This window comes from Poeciliopsis prolifica, unplaced genomic scaffold (genome assembly GCF_027474105.1).
Source record: "Poeciliopsis prolifica strain line A6 unplaced genomic scaffold, Auburn_PproV2 SCAFFOLD028, whole genome shotgun sequence".
NCBI lineage: Eukaryota > Metazoa > Chordata > Actinopteri > Cyprinodontiformes > Poeciliidae > Poeciliopsis > Poeciliopsis prolifica.
In genome coordinates, this window is record NW_026562403.1 from 1858105 (window position 1) to 1878050 (window position 19946).

A 19946-nucleotide genomic window follows, 5' to 3' on the forward strand; every position below is an offset into this window, starting at 1 on the left:
ATACAATGATCATTCCTTACATATGAGCACTGACAGGAGAGATGTTGCTAGTGATATATTAAGCAGCAGTAAAACATACTCTTCTCAATGTTCATGTGTTACCATACATAGATAAAGAAATGCAAGAGGATTTAAGAGGGTATGAGAAGAACCACATAATTTGGCTAATTTGATGGATTACATGATCTCAAAAATCCATCTGAGGTGTTCCTGGCCTGCAAGGTCCAAGAAAGAAACAACAGTGAATCTGCAAAATAGTAACGAACGGTTACGACTTGGATGCAGATGGAGAGCAAACGCTGGCCACTCTGGGCTGATTCAATAGACTACTGTAGCTCAGTTTGCTGAAGAAGTTGAAGGAGTTTAAGTGATTTAGGCAGCAAAACGACTTAAAATACTATAAGGTCATGAATTGATTGTATCAATGACCTGGATAGCAATGGACTTGTACTGGGCTTGTTTACTTTCTTTGTCAAGCTTTTAAGAATTCCAAAGATGACTGAGTCAACTTCAACAGCTGTCCTGGAGTCGTCTGGAGTTCTCTGAGGATGTTTGAGATTTCATAGCTCAGCATACCGTTTGCTACATTGCCCACACTTTCTGCCAGTGGAATGGAAAAGGGGACTGGATAGGAGCAGTTTGATAAGGTAGCTGAGCACCTAGCATCATATCTTTGCTGCCAAGCACCCGTTTCCAAACAGTCAGTTCGGCGCAGAGTGGCTGTGACACCGGGCGTCCTCACGACTGCCTGCTGGGAGCATCAAGCTGTTTCAGCTCAGTGTCAAAAACTGATGTGAAGTTGTTGTCGATTTTTATTCTTACTGATTGGCGGTTGGCGAACATGTATTTGATGTTCATTATCGCCACCTACTGGTGAGGAGTGTGGGTCAGAATGGCTATATTGTTCAAATATGGTTAATCATCAATGACAATTCACTAATGATATGACTTATCTCAGTTTCCACAAGAAAATGTGAATTGAGCTTAAATGCACTTCAATTTAACTCACTTTCACCTTATATAAAGTACTGAGTCAAAATTGAGCACAGGTATTTTCAGATTGACTGGTATTTTATTTTCAGATATTTTACTTCTCAAAATTATTAATGTAATGTATACCACCATGGCTCTTCATATGGACAAGAAATAGGAATCTTAAAATCCAAATAAACTTTATTGATCCCAAACGGAAATTATACATGTCAGGAAAAAAAATTTTCTGACCCCATACAGTTTTTATTTATGTTTTACTGTAAAATAATTAAAGAAAGAAAGAAAGAAAGAAAGAAAGACAAAAAGAAAGAAAAAGAAAAGATTTATTTTTTTTAACATGGGTTTCCCCCTGAATAAATATAGTCAAATTTAAGTTTTTTGGGCGGGTAAGGGGTTAGAGGAGTTAGGGGTGGATTAGAAATGTTTCAGTGTGAGTTTACTCTAAAGCAATAAAAGATTCATTTATTTTCCCTGTAAATAACCTGAATTAAATTAAAACTAATGTGTTTAGCAATTACCAAACAAGGTCCCTAGATATCAATTCTGCTACGCAACTTTGTGGGAAGAGTGAAGTTAACAGCCCAGTGTCTATTTTCCTTTTTAATGAACTTCAGAGAGTGGGTAAAAAGTGAGCTGCAGATGGGAACCCATTTGAAACCTGCTGTCTATGTAAAGTCCTGGGGTGGAGCCCTGAATGAATGTTTTATGTTTTATGACTCACTATAAACACACATATAGCATTTTGTGCAGCCATCCAATTTGAAGTAATCTTCCATCAGAGGAAACGGCAAATGACTGAAACCTATTCAGAAATCTTAGTCAACTGGTACAGTTGATAAATTCGCTCCTTCTTCTCCCTATCTTTACAAAACAGTTACAGTAATCTACAGTAAACTTTCTTATATATTAATTACAATAAGTAAAGGCTAAGGTGTCTTCATCCTTTTGCTTTGTTTAAATTTGAAGTTGCTAAACATTGTCAGAAATCCATCTGGAAGTTTTGGAGTCAAAACCTTTTTGATTTTAAATTTCATACACAGAATAATATATTTCCTATACAACGAGCATACCAACATGAGATAAATAGGGGACAAGCCCAGGTTAAGGCTTTTGTATGTTTTAAAGATGAGTTTAACAAAAAAATATTCCGTGTTAAACAGCTTTAAAAAACAAACTTAACCTTAGTTTGTGTCAGTGAGTTCAGTGGCAACAAGAGAATAACACGAGAGGCATCATCTGGTCTGCCAAGAAAAGAAGAAGCAAAGTAGAGTTATGAGAAGGTAGTTAACACAAGACAGAGGGATGTCATTAGGCAGCGTTCAGTCTAGAGGATGTCAACTTGGAACAGTCTATAACATTTTATCCCCGTGCGTTTTCCCCCTCTGAAATGAAACTGTGTCAGATTGAACGATTATTTAATGAGATGCTATTGCGGGACATCTGGATCCATTCATGGCTTGGGAGCAAGCAGGAGGCAGTTTATAGGCCTGCAATAGGGGATGAGCTGTTTGATGACCAACAGGCATTTTGGCTTTACATTATCTATACTAACACATAAAGTCAACCAAACTCTGACATAAATATTACCTGCATGCAAGGTCCTTCAATGCAGGCAATTTTTACATATTAATTTCTACTGATGATTTGTGCAAATTATTAGTTAATGATTTTTGTCAGAAAAAAAAAGACACGTCTAATGCTTGTAGGTTTATAGAAGCAATTTGATTAAAGAAAAAGTAGCCTTTTGTTGATTTTCCTAATTATATTTCCCTATTGATTTTAGTTCATCAGCAATTGTGGTATAAAATGAATCATTTGAGCCCTGTAGTGTCATGCTCTGAAATATATTCTCATTTTTGGAGCTTTGTGTAAATCTACACCTATCAATGCTCAGCCATGTGTGCACACAATAGCAACCCTCACCCTAAAACATTGTTTAATTATGCAGGTATACAGACATTCTGACACTGTCTTGGATCCAAATATATAAGCATTGATTTGCATGGAAATGACAAAACATGTGGAGCCCAAAGTTGTCATATCTAATCTGTCATATAAAGGGGAAACCAAATAGCTGGTGCAGTCTGTTAACTTCAAAAGAATGGTGATTGTATGTGTGTGTGTGTGTGTGTGTGTGTGTGTGTGTGTGTGTGTGTGTGTGTGTGTGTGTGTGTGTGTGTGTGTGTGTGTGAGCTGAGGGAAGATATGAGAAAGCAAAAAGAGTGTTTGTCTGATGCCTGCCGATGCCTGTAATGTCACTTCACTCCAGATGCTTAGCGCGCACTCACACACTGATATATTGGTGTCTGTGTTCATTACTACTGATGTGTCTATATCTGTCTTCACACAGTACAGACACTGAATGAAAGGCGGGGTGTAGGGGATGAATACAATGCTGTGTGTACGTCAATATCTGTGTTTCTGTTTTACTTTTGCTTGGTTTTGTCTCTGTGCATTTGTGCTGAAGTTCTGCTTTCATTATTTGATTGGGCTGCACTTGAAAATCAGGATGTTACCTTGGGGAGACAATTTTTCCCACAGTCGCACAATGCTGAAAGACTAGATGTCTAGATGGGAACTATTGGCTACAGGAACAGTTTTACCCAAGCTATTGTCATAATCTCAGTTACAGCGCTTTGCAAAAATAACCATACCCATTGAATCTTTTCACCTTTTGTCAGGTTTCTCATGTGACAGACAAACCCACAAGGTTCATAACTGGCAGGACGGGGAGAAAGACTTGGCTGATATTAAATGTAGAATCAGCCAAAACGCCCCTGGTGACTCTGGAGGAGCTGGAAAGACCAACAGCTCTGGTGGGAGAATCTGAGCAGACTACGTGCAATACACTCTGAAAAGCCAACCTTCTTGGAAGTGGGCAAGAAGGTTAAAGGAAAAACATAAAACCTTTATTATGGACAAAGCAAACATGGAAAAATTACCAGCACCTTTCTTGGGTTACATGCAGAATTATATATTTGGTCAAAACTAACCTTTCCTTACACCCAAACACAACATTCCCTGAACATCCAAGGTGGTAGCAGCATCAGCATTTGAGGACACTTTTCTGTAGAAGGGACAGGGAAGTTGGTCGAAGTTGCTATAAAGAAACTAGATTTATTGCGTGGCGCTGCGGTGGTGCAGAAGAAGAGTGTGCGACCATGTACAGAGGCCTCAATCCTCAATGTTGCCATCACAAATCCCAGCCCGATGAACTTTGTCTCTTGTCTTCTCTCACCACCAGAGTGATTGAGATTTTGCTACTTTGCCAAGAAAGTAGTCAAACATCAAGAGGTTGAGACATATCTTCCATTACTTACACGACTGACTTAGGGAGCTAAACTTGCATGACGCATGTTTCATATTTCTTTTTTTTTCTTTCCACTTCCCAACATTTCATTACTTTCTGTTGGTATATTATATAAAAATCCAATGAACTCACATATTGAGGCCATAATTCTCATGGCTGTGGTCCCGGCCAGGCGACATTTGCCACATGTCTTCCCCCTCTCTCATCACCCTCTTTCCTGTCTAACTACTATCAAATAAAGGCCACTACAGTCAACAAAACCTTTAAAAAAAGAATTTGATGCTGTCAGAATTAAACACTTGCTCAATAAGTGCAATATTTTGAAAACACCTTTATTTTAAAGAGTTTTATTCCTTTATCAGTTGTCCAATGATTCACCTTCCTTTCATTCAGCATAGAGCAGCATCTGAAGGAGCTCCAGGCCAAAATGGGAGACATCAGAACAGGGGATCGTCCACCCAGTCCCACAGAGGTCTTGCAGTGGTTCAACACGAGGGCACAAAACTCCCTGAAGCCTCTTTCCACAGATGTTTTAGACTTCTTCAGAGCTCTGGTAATGTATTAGGTCAAAAGTCAGCAATGTTTTCAATCTAAAAAGCCATTTTTTCTCTTTGCAATGAAATGAAATGTGGCAGAGAACCATGTAATTTATACTTTATATGTACTAACTTATGATTTAAATAAGATTAAACTTACTACATTTCATACTATATAAATTTCAGGATTTTAGGACAAAACAAAGCATTTCACCAAGCCAGTTAGGCCTATTGATTGGGTATATTTATATCATATCTTCTGATCAACTTCTCTCCAGTTCATCATGTCTCTTCATTCATCTTGCCTTCAGCAACACTACCTTAAATCAGAGAAAGAGGGGAAAGAAGAAGTGACACTTCAGCTCCTGATGAATCTGTCTGCCCAGTGTGGAATCTATTTTCCTTGTCCATCCTCTTCTTCCTCTCTTCATCCTCATCTGCCTGGCTCCACTGTCCACTCAATGCACACGACCAAAGATGACTCTGCAATTGAGGTAATGCACTGTTTCTCATTCAGTTCAGTGTTTCAGTGTTGGGTTAATGAATTTCATTTTTAGTTTAGCAGCTAAGTGTTCTGAAATGAAGGTTTAATCAACAGTCTGTACTTTGTTAGTATGCCACCTGAGGTTGTAATTACCTAAATATTTTTGACATTTTCTTATTTCATTTGAGATCCAAGAGGCGTGGGATGCTGTGCGTCTCCAGCTGCGAAGCTTCCTGATGGACCGGCTCTCATGCTACACCTCAGCACTTCCTGGCTCCCCACAGCTCTCCACCATGACCATCATCGAGCGGGTCAACTGTTTTAAGCAGTTGCTATTTCTCTACCCTGAATGTGAAGTGGTCACAGATTACCAGGTGCCATTTAAATCAATTCTGTATTTAAGACAACTTCATAAACGCTGAATGATATTAATACGATAGGAATAGCTGTTTAATGACGCAACATCTCATGTAATTTATATGTACAGGGCATGAAACAGCAGTACGTGCTTAGTATCCTGCACTCAAGCATGCGCTCCAGCCCAGGTGGGGAGTCCGGCTTCGACAGACTAACAACGGGTTTCTGCAACGTGGTCCAACGTGTGACTCAAGCGCTCACTGAGGAGCTCCAGGTTCTTTCACGGGTAGTGGAACCCCAGGTCGTCCTGGGCCTTTTAAACGTAGCTTACTTAGGTGCCATCACCCAGGAAATAACTTCCCAAATGGAGAGAGAATTTGAAACCGCTCAAAGAGACAACACATCACTGAGCAGCAAGATCAAAAAATTCTCTGTAAGGTCCCGAGCAACTGTAGGTGAGTAATTTGCTTTTTATTTCATCTATGTCATTCTCTTGTTTGCCCAGGCTTTTGGGGTTCTGTTTATTCTGATGTGCACTTTTCTCACTTCATTTCTACTCTCTTTACTCCTCTCTTGCTTTCTCTTATAAATGAATGAAGGTTAGTTTCTATTTCCTTCCTCTCTCTGTTTATTTTGTTCTCCTGGTGCAACGTGTTTAAATCCAAGGCCTTTCTGACGGACTGCTTTTACCATCACAATTGCATTTTTTTGTCTTTTATTTTACTAATACCCTCATTTTTCCTCCCTGTTACACTATGCATAATATGTTTGCATTGGTGATCAAACTAAACCCTAATCTCAAATACGACTTTTTAAATACAGAAATTACGGCCTAATGAAAAGAATATTCATGTACTGTACATTATATGCACTCATTTCTTGGGATGGGCTTCTTTTGCTTCAGACTCAATTTGTGTGGTGTATTATGAACATAATCTGCCTGTGGCTTTTCTGAAGTGTTAAGTAAGCCAAGGCTGCTTTGAAAGAGGCTGCTTTGAAAGAGGCCTTCAGCAGGTCTGCATTGTTGGCTCTGGTTTCTCTCGTCTTCCTTTTGACTCTTCTTCACAGACGTGGACTTCAGATCAGCCCATTCTAGGTCTAGGTTGTGATGCCTATGACTTTGTCTCTGGCTCAGAAGTTCAACACTTGTGCAACACCTTGTGAATATTCCCCAAATGTTTCACAATCCCCTCAGTATTGTGGATTATCCCAACTGGTTGCACACTTTTTTTTTTTTTTTACCACACTTTCTCCACTTTTTCTTCCACTCACCCTTCCATTCATACTGATAGGCATTTTCTCAACCTACATAAAAGAACCACAGACAACGTTTGAGTTTTCAAGCAAATCTTTTGCAAAAGGAGATGGCACAGCAGACCACTTCCTCAAGGTGTCTGTCATGCATTCTGACTTTCTGCATCAGAACTGGTCCTTTATTACGAAGCATAGCAGGAAAGGAATGTGGAGGGAGGCAGTTTAAGGAGTATCCCAAGATAAGAAATGGCTGTAGCTTCAAGGTCTGTAAGCAGCTCCAGCTCCAAAGTCTAACAAGTTCCTTTTATCAGGGATGTGAATACTAAATCTATTAAAACAACAAATGTAAGAATGATAACAAAACATAATTATTCTAACAAATACAACTGAATATAGCTTTATGTGAACAGCGAGCTTCTTTTGCAATGACCCTTTATGGCTTATCCTCCTTATGAAGGTTGTCAGTGACTAGTGTCACGTCAGCACTCTTTGCTGTGATTGTGTGGATCAGAGTGTGACAGTTTTTATGAATGAGTTTTATTTCTTGAATTGAATGTTTAAAATCAATAAACTTTTCAATCATACTCAAAATTAATGAATTAACCTGTAACACAGAGGGAGTTTTCTGTGATAAAGCCTTTTGGTGATGGGGTATCAACAATCAACAGAGAAAAGCAGAGACCCTTACGCACCATGTCACTTCTGATACTACTGATCCTCTCACATTCTCTTTGTTTGCATCGTATTGGCCTATTTACGACTTGCTGAGAGTAAAGATTCACAATAAATAACAAAAAAAAAAGTCTGTGAGCCATTGTTTACTTTTTCAAAAGAGTACACATGCCAGCTTCCCTACGGAATGGGAAGAGGAGTGCTTTTGCATCTGCCATTCTTCGATAAACATACCACCAGCCTTGCCACTTTTTCTTTTTTTTTTCTCTCCCCCTTTCCCTCCCTACCTCTCTTCCCATTTTCCCTCTCTGGTTTTTACTTTCCCTCTCCTTAAACGTGAGATGAGAGGAGGCAGCCGGGATAATTGGCCATGCGTCAGTTGGGCTGTTTGATCACGTAACGCGGCGGAGGCTACACACCTACGTGCCGTTCAACAAACCGTCAAATGTAGCACCGGAGGCAGAACACGGCTCCAAAGGGAGCGAGGGACCCGTGCTGTGTAATGATGGTAAAATGGAGCAGTTTTGCCTGTACTGCTTTTACTTATGTGTTTGTGTTTGTGTGTGTGCAACATCTACAACTGGGATTACGTTTTTGTGTTGTTCATGTTTAAAGTCTCCTCCAAATAATAAAAAAAAGGTAGAATCTTAAGAACCACTCCAAATGCCCGTGGCTCTCTAAAAAGCCAGTCCTGGAACATTAATGCATAATCTGCTTTCACACTCTACTGTCTGTATACTGTATGCAACACACATAATTGTCAAGACAATTATGACGGTGTCAAAGAAAGTGATTCTCTTTTCATAAGCCTCCAATGACTCCTAAGATCCCTCCCTCTGCTCCTGCTGTGTTATTGTTTATTGTGAAGTAAAGGAAGGCGGTAGGTATATTTTGATGAGAGCCATGCTGGGGGTATAGGGGTGGGAACTCCGTTTGCTCCCGGGGGAGCTGCGCATCAGCCACTGTCAAACCACTGAACCATTTAACAGCTTTCACAGCAAGATCTGCCTCCTCTTTTAACCTCACCGACTCAAAGGCAGGCAGATGTGAAGGGTCCCAACACCCCACCCTGCACCACCTCCATCCTTTTTCTTCTTTTATTCTGTGCCTCACATATCCTTCCTCTTTCTTTTTCTTTTTCCATTTTCCTGTACACTCTAAGTGTATTGGAGCAAACAAAAACTTGACTTTACCAGCGCACCTCACTGAATTCAAGAGGGTGGTCCAAGTCTTCATGTATATGTCTCTGTAAGAGGGTTTGAAATGGTGCCATGATGAATACTACAGGAAGCTGTTTCTTTTTCTTTTTGGCAGGGGCCTGAGATAAGTAAAATAAACAAAATTTGTGGATGGAAATATGCAAAGAGGACTTAAGTATAAATTTTGGAAAAGAGGAATCTTTGCTGTCATATTTCATTGCCACCTATTAAAACATGTTTTGGCACTTGACGAGTGTCCAAAAAGCTGAATTTTTATTTCATAATTGTCTTCAGACCTTCTGTAAGAAAAATGTCCTGACTGTATATAATGTTCGCTGCCGTCTTCAGCGAACATTTTGGGTGAGAGGTGGGGTACACGCTGGACGAGTCACCAGTCTGTTGGAGGGCAACACAGAGACAGACAAGACAAACAACCATGGATGCACACCTAACAATTTAGAGAGACCAAAACTGACAGTCATGTTTTTGAACTGTGGGAGGAAGCCAGAGCAGCCGGAGAGAACCCACACATGCAGAACATGCAAACGTCATGCATAAAGACTCAGGGCCGGGAATTGAATCCCAGGACCTTTTTGCTGCAAGGCAACAGTGCTACCAACTGCACAACTGTGCAGCCCACAGACAAACCGATCTTTGTTGGAACCAAAAATTGGGTAAGGCACTTAATGTCCAATGTGGCAAAAAAATAACTCTTACCTAGATTACAAAACATGTAATATTTGAGTTATAATGAATGGCTAGATAGTGACCAATTAAGCCAACATACAGGTTTTTGGATAGTGAGATGCAGCCTTAGTATTTGGACAGGATAAAATAAGCCAAACTTCAAAGTGTTAAAACAACATGCTAAAATAGTGGGAAAGTGCTAAATAATATAACTGCAATGTTCAACAGATACCCTGCCACTCCCCCTTCTCCCCACTTCCCCAAAAAAAACAAAAAACAAAAAAACAACACTTTTACTTCTCATTTTAATATATTCATGTGATGCTATGTTTAATTTTCACTTTGTTTTTGATGATATTTTGTGTTCACACGTGGTTGTGTGCTTGCTTGCTAATCGCAGAAGTACATTAAAAATTGTGTGATCAAGTCTCATTTAATACCGCCCTTTTGAAAATGCCCCATTAAATTTGCATTTGTATGCCTAGCAGATCCCTGTTTTTGTAAGACATCAAAAGCTTTCACATCGACTTCTCTGCATAGACGCTTACCATTTCCCCTCAACAATTGACCATGGGGTTAAAGTCGAGGTTGAGGAATTCTGCTCCACTATTTTGATAGCACTGATTTAAATTCCTGGTACACTAATTTCGCCACGTGACGTCGGCAACCGCTTCATATAGATAAAAAAAAAAGAGAAAAGATTCGGTTAGTACATGTACTGCAAGTGCTTTCTCCACAACTACACTCCCTCCCACCTCATCGCCCTTTCAGACTCTTTGAACTCTTTCTCAGAGACAGCACCACAGCCTATTCAGCAGGGAGAGAGGTTCTGTAGTGACGCGAGATAGCTCGGCTGAGGCACCGACTGGCATTGGAGGTGCTTATGGGGATTGAGGCTACTTGGGAATGGCGTTTGTTAATATTTAATAAGAGCAGCTCCTCACTAGATCATATCTCTGCCTGAGTTTATACACACTGTCAGGCAGGGACGTGCACCCGCATACTGCCACATAATTATGGTCTGGGGGTGTTTGTGTGTGTCACTGTGTAGTTGTTTGTGTGGTGCCTATGAAAGATGTTTTTTTTTTTTTTTTGTCCTATGCAGTTTTCTTGCTGCATTTTCAAATGATTAGAAGTTCTTGTGTCGAAAAAAAAAAGTTGCCACAAAAACCTTGCGTTTACTAATCACAAAGAGAAAAGATGTGTCATTTATCCCTGCTTGTGGTTATATGCATGTCTTTGTCAGCAGTCATTTTCTCGAAATCATGCCTCCAGTAAAATCTCAGAAAAGATTAGGTTTTGCAGGCCTCGAGAATGTGTATAATGTGTTTCATTAATTTCTTTTTTGCCCATATCCTCTGAGTGGCCACAATGGATTTTGTGTATCGCTCTTGAGCAGCTCAAGGATATGAACGTTTTCTTGGCACCTTCTATTGAGAAAGCTGCGACAAAAAGACAAAAAATTGGATGGCTTATTGAGAGGAGGCTGCATTTCTGTGATGAAGAGTGAGCGTGTTTCGCCGAGGGGTTGAAAACAATAATGTGAACAAGGGCACTAAACAAGTGGGATTTAATGAAATGCTGCTATCGTTACAATGCATTCTGCCATGCTCTTCATCTCAGCTTCTCAGTTCAAGTATGCAGAGAAGGCCAGAGAAATATTAATTCAGTATGGCAAGAGGTGAAAACACAAGTAATAGGGAAACAAATTTAAAGCAGAGGTGCCTTTCTGCCACCACTAAGAACATTACCTCCATCTTGGCAGAGCAGCTTAATTGAGATATCAAATATTGCAACTCTCTCCTTCTGTCAAGGCCGGGTTGCCCCTGCTGTAGCCCAGTTGGACAGCACCCGAGGACAGAAGCCCAAGAGACAAGCATTTGGGTGGTGGTGTGTGATTACAAGTGCTTGCATGCGTCCCGGTGTATGTTGAATAATCACAGCAGGAGTCCTCACATAATAAGGCTGTCTGAGTGAGCAGTGGGCTGCAACTGACGAAAAGGACCCTAACTGTCTGGGCCTGGCAGGAGGTCTGGAGCGGCGCCGAGCCTTTTTCCACCCACAGACAAACTGATGCCTACACAGACATAGCTTCCGGCTCCCGCATGACCTTACCCAGCTCCTTGTGGGAATAACAAATGTACTGGTTCTCCTTATGACTACACTGCTGATTTATCAAAACAAATATAGTCTGCAGGCATGTTATAGACTCAACACTTCAACTTTTTACTCAGTCCTTTAGAAACCCATTCAGTTCAGTCAGTCGATTGATCATAAAATGCCAGTTATTAAAAATTCTACTCAATGAAAACGAGCAGATTTTGACAAATCTAATGAAATGGAAAGTCTCATCAGAACAAGGGTCATTAAAGAGTTCAAAGTGAGGTGGTTAACATTTGCTCACATTTTTTTGTTTTGGATTTTGTATCAATATGGTGTAGATTATACAAATGCATGCCACTCTCTTCAGGTCTTCAGATTTGTTCTAATAAATACAAACTGTGTGTAAATTTTCTTGCAGTTCACATTTATCTGCCGCTTTGTGTTGGATAACCACCTACAATACCTTTCTATGTTTTCTCATACTGTACATAACTGGGAATAAATTTATGTAAAGGAAATTTAGTGCAGATTTTCTTTCCCCCAAGGCAAAGTTTAAAAAAATAATTACTAACTTGCCTTTTGTTTGAAAACCAATTTTTCTTTGTGGTGACAATGTTGCCCATGCTAACAGCTTTTCTAGCTAGAGTTCCATAAAACCATGCCTGATAATATCACATTTTATGACGTTATCTAGCAATGGACTGCGGTCCAATTGGACAATGTGGAAAGTAAGATGTAAAACACATCTCAGATGGTCTCATTTGTACTGCTCAGAGAATGATGGAGAAAACTGGGAAAATGAGGGCCAGCGGACAAGTGTGAGATATGTCGTGCTGGAGAGAAATTAAATCACTGGCTAAATTATTGCGTGATTGCTCATTCCCCAAAGAGTTGGGCATCATTTGCTAGAAAGTGTCTAATAATTGGTTTTCGGCCATGTCAGACACATGCAATTCCCCCTACTAATGGCTCTGTTAGGCCTCCTGGGTCAGTGTAGGACAGATAGCCAGACGGCAAAAAAGCACCCCACATCCTTGTTCCTTTTGTATTTTTTCTTATGTTAAACCAGAAAGAGAGAGAGAGGGGAAGAGAAAAAGACGCAGGGAAAGGAGCGATGGCAAGAAGAGGGAGTGTGTATGCAAGCGAAGAGGAAATGAAGTGGCAATAAGTGCAGCCAAAGGGGAAATGCTTTTCACCGTGAGTTTAATACATCAGACTGGGGATTTGGCAGCCCGCCACACAGCAATTGTTTACCTTTTTGCTCACTGGCTGCATCTGTTCTGTTTTGTAAACGGCACTAAACTATTCGCCCGTAAACACCGGAATCAATAACAACTGCTAAGGGAATTCCCTTATCCCGCCCCCTCCTTCACTTCCCCGTGTTTTCATCCCTAACCACCACCACCGCCACCACCACCCCTCTTTTTTTTTTCTTTTTCTCCCAGATCTTCTCCTTTCTCTGTTCTTTCTGTTTCCTGCCAGTCAGGACCAGTCTGTGTGTGCGTGTGTGGCTGAGGAGCTGGTGGAACCCACAGAGACGAGAAGACGATGGATGGCTCTCGCCAAAAATGCCTGCTCTGTTTGTCTTTGTTTTGTTTTTTTAATTCTCTTGCCATTATTAACAAGTACTGAGCAACAATGCTCCCCTTCAAAATGTAATATTTTTTTATTAAAATTATTATTTTTTTAATGTTCCATGCACAACCTGCACTCTGACATGTTATTGAATGATGTGGAGCGAATGCTTTTTTTCCCCTAAGCAATCACAGTGAGAAAGCTTTCAGTTTATCATTCTGATTTGAAGACCATCTTTCCATAATGTGCTGCCGATGATCTCTTGTATAAACATATAATTTTTACCTTGTTCTCAGCTTCTCCCTTATTGATTCTCAGTACGTTGACCTTCAGTTGAACTCTTCCCCCTGCCCGTGCCCCCTCCTCGTTCTGCTCTGTGGGACTTGCAATGTACTTTGCTATATGACACACCTGGGTGCTTTTAAGCACACCCTCTCCATCAAGTGGCTATGGGAGCTTCCATTTGATCTCACTGTTGTGACAAAGGTATAATGGGGTTTAGATGGCTATGTACTACAGTGCGATGGCTGTAGGCCCATTTGGCTAGGGGGTGACTATAAATACCTATATAGCTCTTTGGGAAAGAGCCTCAATGAAAGACAATGCCCAGCACTGCTAAATGCCAAGGTCATGTGTCACTATTTAGAGTTGACTTAGTGAGCGAGTGAAACTGTCATAGGGTCACAGGTTGATGGAATGAGTAGAATGGATGGTGAGAGAAGAGAGAGGCCGGGAAAAGGTGATGCTCCAGATGAAGTGGAAGGTAATAGTTGCTGTGCTCAGATGAACACCCTGGAGAAGGTGGAGATTGGGGGCAGGAGGGCTGTAGAGATAGCTTTTACAGAGTCCATTGGCTATCTCCCAAATGTGTCCCTTTCTGTCTGGTTGACAAGGTTTTCTTTGAATCGTCTGCGGTTTCACTTTTCTCCCACGTTGAGCATCGGAAGCTCTTGATGTGACGGCGACTTCAGAAATAGACAAGCCTGGTGGTGCGTGTTTGCAAAGTGCGAGTCTGAGAACGAGGCTGACACCAGCGTGTCAACCAGGTCACGCATGCACACATGCAGCAGGAGGTAGTCTCTCCAACCCAGACTCCCACTGGAACCCATTACAGAGAAACTGGAGGCCCAGGGAGCTTAATTACATGCAAACACAAATACAAGCACACACATTTAAACACACCCCACATAATTACACGGCTATGCACCTGCGATTTCATGCATGCATCTGTGCACACTTGCACACAAAGACATGTAGGCACATTCACAAACAATCTTGAGGTTAGAATACATTTTATGGTGACCACAGAGTTTGGTCGCGGTGTGGACAATTATCTTGCAAGACTGACATGTGCAAATGTGTGTGGAGATGTTGACAAATCAAGTTGCTCATAATGACCCACATTGCATGCACATAAACATGCATGTGTGGACGCCCCAGACACGAACACACAAAACTCAGTGACTCACACTCATTAATACTCATAAAAAACATACACAAGTGCCCAGACACAACACTCTGAATCAAACTTCATGCATGATTAAACCAGACATCCTTGGGGACAATGTTGTTGTCATATTGTCAGATTTTGTTTAACAATATAGCAAAATTACGTTAGGATCCAAAGGCAATAATGTCACCGTTATTGGAAAAGAAGACCCCCCTCCTCCCTCTTCTTTCCATCTCGGTGCTCAATCATCTCTGTGCTTTCAGAGTCAAGGCTAATACTGAGCTCATCCTTTCCCAAATGCCTTTGCAGTTGCAGAGCTCATTTAGGCGGACTCACAAAAGTATTTGTGCATGTGTCTCAGCGTATGGCAACACATCTCCCAGCCGCCCATTCTCCGGCTTAATGCGGAACATCCCCCGGGTGATGGCTTTGGCAGCCTCCAAAATGGGAAATCCATATTTGCCGAGGGGGTCATCTGCGGGTTAGGAGGAGGAAAAAAAAAGTTTTGTGCTGGGAGGGAAGGTTGTGCAAGTGTGACTTCTCAGGAAGCAAAGTTTTGCATAATTTTCTGTATTCTTTGTTTACACTGTATAAGAGGAAAATATGAATGGGTCAATATTTAGAAAAGGTGTCACATGCAAAGAGACTTCTGACAGAGAATGTTTGCTGATGAATGCCTTTCAGCAAAGGAGGGTGTATTAAAAGCAAAAATCAACTATTTTCTCTTTGTGGACATTACACTGTTTTATATTTCTATGTCTATAACTCATCTGTGATCTCATACAAAGCACATTTTGTCTCTCTGTATCTCTTTCACAGCACCAATGGACCTTCCTTTGAAAAGCAGGAGCTTTAGTTTGACCTCCCACCAACTGAGGGCATTAACTCGGCTGGCTTGCATTCTGCTAGGCTTTGAGAGAGATGTGAGGGAGCTGGTCACGAACATCACCTTCATAAACTGCACAGGAAACACTCCAACTTTAAAAGGTGCGACTCATTAAAAATCTATGTTCACCTACACTGATGTGTCAGAGAAATGAATATCTTCTGAACCTTTTCCACATCTTGTCACATGAAATCCATTTCAATGTATTTAATTGAAATATTACGGGATACACCATCACAAAGTCTTTACAAATAAAATGTTTAAAAGTGTAAGGATATTCATTGTGTAGCTGTGCAGAGCTAGAAGAGTGATATCCACTTTATTTTTTGTAATTGGAGTAAAATCTGTTTCGATAAAATGTCGACTCAGTAAGGCTGAAAACAAGTGCTCACTTTATTTTTTTTACATTTGCATGTAAATTTTAGTTTTAAAACACACCTGCATCTTTGTCCTTTGGGAATATTGTCCTTTACAGTACCTGCTATCACACAAATGTTAGTGTAAGTGTTTCCAGGTTTCATATATGATCCCTGCATTTCCAAATCTAAAGCTACAGTCCAGTATATGTGTCTCTCCTCCAGCCAGAAACACACACACACATGCATGCGCACATAATTCCACCATAAAGTCTGGAAAAAAGTGTTTATTAGCTTGGTATTATCTGGGGTCTTATACGGGCCTTTAGTATCCGTTTCCTCTTTCCCCTTTGAACTGCCACTGCAGAGATGTTAAATGAAAGTTTTTGGTGCGTGGAGTAATTTCCATAAAGGTTACATTTACAAAAACAAGACTTGCGGAAAGGCTCAATTTACAGAGAGGTAAACAGCCTTTAAAGGGCAGTTATCCAAATCATTAATTCCAAGCAATCAAACGACTTAATTACCAGAAATTCATCAGATGAGCTTAAAGGTCAAAAAGTGATGTGCCTGCCGCTTCCTCCTTCTTCCATTGCATACGGTCTTGTTCGGCTAAATTGCCTCGCCTGGGGTCTAACTCTTCGCTTTCCGATTAGGAAACTATGGCCTTGATGTTCATGCTTTTTAATTGAATCCCAACTCAACATCCTGTGCACTTTTATTCACCACAGCTGCCCTGCAAGCTGCAGTCTTTACACAAATCGACACAATCACCTCTCATGGAATTACCCTGTGCATTGCCAAGATCTGGGTTCAAATGAAATCTAAATCTCAGATTTGGACTTGTAGAGACAGATCTATTTGCAAATTATTTCTGCTTCCTTTGAGAAGCAGAAATTTTCTTAAAAAATATTTAAAGAAAAAAAAAACACAGGTCAGCTCAGCTTAGTGGTGCTTGAATTACAGTTTGACATGTAGCCACTAGCTGGCTTCACATCGTTCCCAAAGAATTCACAGCTTAAATACCTTCACTTAACATAAACAACATGGAGTGTCTATGGCCTTTGTAGTAAATTCAGCTATTTATAGCAAGTGTAAAACTGGAGTTTATAACCATTCCATGTTGTTTCCAGTAGAGCTTAACTTAACTTAAGTCCACAGCATTCTCAAAGCTAAAAACACAGACAAGAGAAAAGGATAAAAGTTGGCATTAGTCCTTCTTGCATAATGTTTAGTGGTAGAAAGAATAGAACAAATGCACTCAACTGATGCAACCTGTGAATATATATATATATATATATATATATATATATAATATATATATATAAATATATATATATATATACATATACATATATATATATATATATATATATATATATATATATATTATATATATATATATATATATATACACACACACAGTATTTGCACCCCATTCAACTTGCAACAGAAACAAATTTGAATGATTAAAATTATACTATTCCTTTTTTCAAAATGTGGCAAATGTGATGTGGACTTAAATTCAGCTCTTGTCACTTTGATTCCCCTTTATAAGATTCGGTGAAAATTACTTTCACTTTTAGAAGTACCCTAATCAGTAAATAGACTCTGGCCGAGTCTTAGTTGAAGTCAGTAGGAATCCAACTTTTCTGTGAAGGTTTATTAGGGAATATTAGTTAAACACCAGCAGATTGTAGACCAAACAAACACCCCAGAATACCGAGCCGTATAGCTGTAGAGGAGGTTAAAGTAGTGTTGAGTATTAAAACAGTGTCCCAAACTTTGACCATCTTGTTGAGCATTGTTCAATCCATCAATCCCAAAATGGAAGGAGTAAGGCACAACAGAAAACCTGCAGAGATCCATATCTCATCAATGTGAACATAACAACTATAAATAATGCACTCCATAAATCTGGCCTCTGTGGAAGAGTGACAAAATGAAAGTCATTTTCGACGACCCATACCGTATTGTATTACTATGTTACAGTAGGCCAAAGTTATTGTTTAATGTGTAGCAGACAGCCCCTCCATTTACTTGGCTTTGGAATTCATTGATCCCACAGTGAAAAAAAAGCCTTTGTCACAACAACATACAAGTGAAAATAAATAACACACAAACAGACGAGAACCATAAATAGTTACACAGAACGCAAAAAAAAAAATAAAAAAATAAAAATAATGCAGAAGCTTTAATTGCTGTTGATCTTTTTCATAGTTTTAGTTACATTTTTGGCTTTTCGCTCCACTTCAAAAGTATTCATTGCTCTGTGTTGATTTATAGTCTTTTTAAAATTCTTTAACTGTCATGTTTGTAAAATAACAAAATGTTAAAAAAGCTCAAGCAGTATAAATGCTTGTTCAAGGTATTATACATTTGCAATAAATATTTTGGATCTTTTTTGTTAGAATCCCTCATGGTCTTCTATATAACATTGAAGGTGTATAGAATTACGCACGTACTTTGATTGAATTATGTATGACTGAATGAAAGTTTTCATTTTAATTTTATTTGAAATTGATTACTGTATTTAGTTGCTATGTCGTGTCATTATTTAGGCATTTTGAAAAAGCCTAGGGAGGATTCAAGCTCAACAACAGATGGCAAGAAACCCACCGCAGACAAACTTCACACCCCGGAGGTGAGAGTTTTGCATGCGTTTGTTGCATAAAAATTTCTTCCACTTCCTATTTTATGATTCTGTTGGCTTTTGGCTCATTTCCTGCTTCTCAGGCCCAGACTTTGGAGTTTAATTGGAGGTTAGCTTTTAGTAGGCTTGTCCCACACATGGAGCATTGTGTTAAAGTGGTGCTGGATGACGTCTGTGCCAAGAATCTACAGCAAGAAGAGGGCTTGCATTCTTCGGGACACACCTTGGTCACCATAAGCCCCATCGCTGACTTCTCTGTCAGCAACGAACATTTTAAAGAAGACTTCTTTTACAAAGGCTCAGAGAGAGACACTCCTAAAATGACAGCACAGGTACTCTTGTAAAGATTCTTCATTCTTTCAGGACCACAGTATGTTTTCTGACATTTTGATGGAGCAGTTGCAAGTCTGTAAAAAAATTTGATTTATAGAACTTTTTTTTTTGTTTTGTTTTTTGTTTTTGTGTTACTCATCATTTATAGTTTTCATCCTCTCTACTAGTTCATACTGTAAAATAAAATTTCACAGAATTAGGGCTAGGCAGCATTAAATGTCCCCTTTAGGAAATATGTATTGGACTTTGCAGTTTTTCTTCTGTAAGAATGAGGTTTAGTTATATGAAGTTACTTCTCACTTTGACTGAAAAATTAGACTCTTGATTTTTTATCTTTTTTTCATACTGCATTTGCAAAATCCTGGTTTTGCTTCTCAAATTTACTCAACAGAAAAACACACCAAGGTCTAGTTTATAGCTTAATGTTGTGCACAAGTAACCTCAGGATAAAGCCTCCCCTGAGGAGGGTCTGTTCCCTTCATCCTTCTTTAATACTATCAGACTTAACAATACGGGTTTACACACAGCCGCCCGAACCAGAGAGATTAATGCTTTTTGTAGCTCCCGTAGAAAGCTCCCTCTATAATAGAAAGCTCAAATAGTTCGAGTCTGACACAGATGACGCCCTGAATCAGAAAGGGTCTGGGGAAGAGTGATCAGTATTACTGGAGGGGAGGATTCCAGGAACAAAAGAAAGACGGGAAGAAACCAAGAACATGGTGTGGTTGATATTATGGGGGTTGGATGATGTGTGGAGAAAGGTATTCAATGGGTGGAATTGAGGGTTTACTAATGATAGAGGGGCAAATCACAAAGGGAAAGTGGCTATAGCATTAAGAAGGATATAGGAGTGATAACGTGACCAAAGGATGAGAAAAGAAGGCCTGGGAAAGGTAAGAAGAGGTGAAACAGACACAGGAGATTGAATTTTCTGAGGCCCAAAACCAGAGTGTGATGTAAAACTGGACTTAAGAAGTAACACCACCAGAAATCTCCAGTGTTTGAGGCTGAACGACTGCATACTTACTGACACTGCTGATTTAGCCTCACTTCATCTTCTTTCCTGTTTCAAAATCGCCAAAAGAAAAAAAAAAGAAA

General features: G+C 39.8%; 1 protein-coding gene across 4 annotated transcripts in view; it reads left to right on the plus strand.

Annotated features, from left to right (window-relative positions):
- The window catches only part of kiaa0825 (KIAA0825 ortholog), a 128394-nt gene that overhangs the window by 10724 nt on the left and 97724 nt on the right, over positions 1-19946 (plus strand). For all 4 annotated transcript variants that reach the window (XR_008607223.1, XM_055049232.1, XM_055049233.1 and 1 more), the window contains exons 3-9: positions 4697-4856; positions 5151-5333; positions 5512-5697; positions 5811-6135; positions 15440-15607; positions 18424-18506; positions 18599-18847. Coding sequence is in view for 3 of the 4 variants with exons in the window: in XM_055049232.1 (XP_054905207.1) it covers positions 4697-4856; positions 5151-5333; positions 5512-5697; positions 5811-6135; positions 15440-15607; positions 18424-18506; positions 18599-18847 (1354 nt within the window). In the remaining variant the exon portion in view is untranslated. The remainder of the gene's footprint in view (positions 1-4696; positions 4857-5150; positions 5334-5511; positions 5698-5810; positions 6136-15439; positions 15608-18423; positions 18507-18598; positions 18848-19946) is intronic.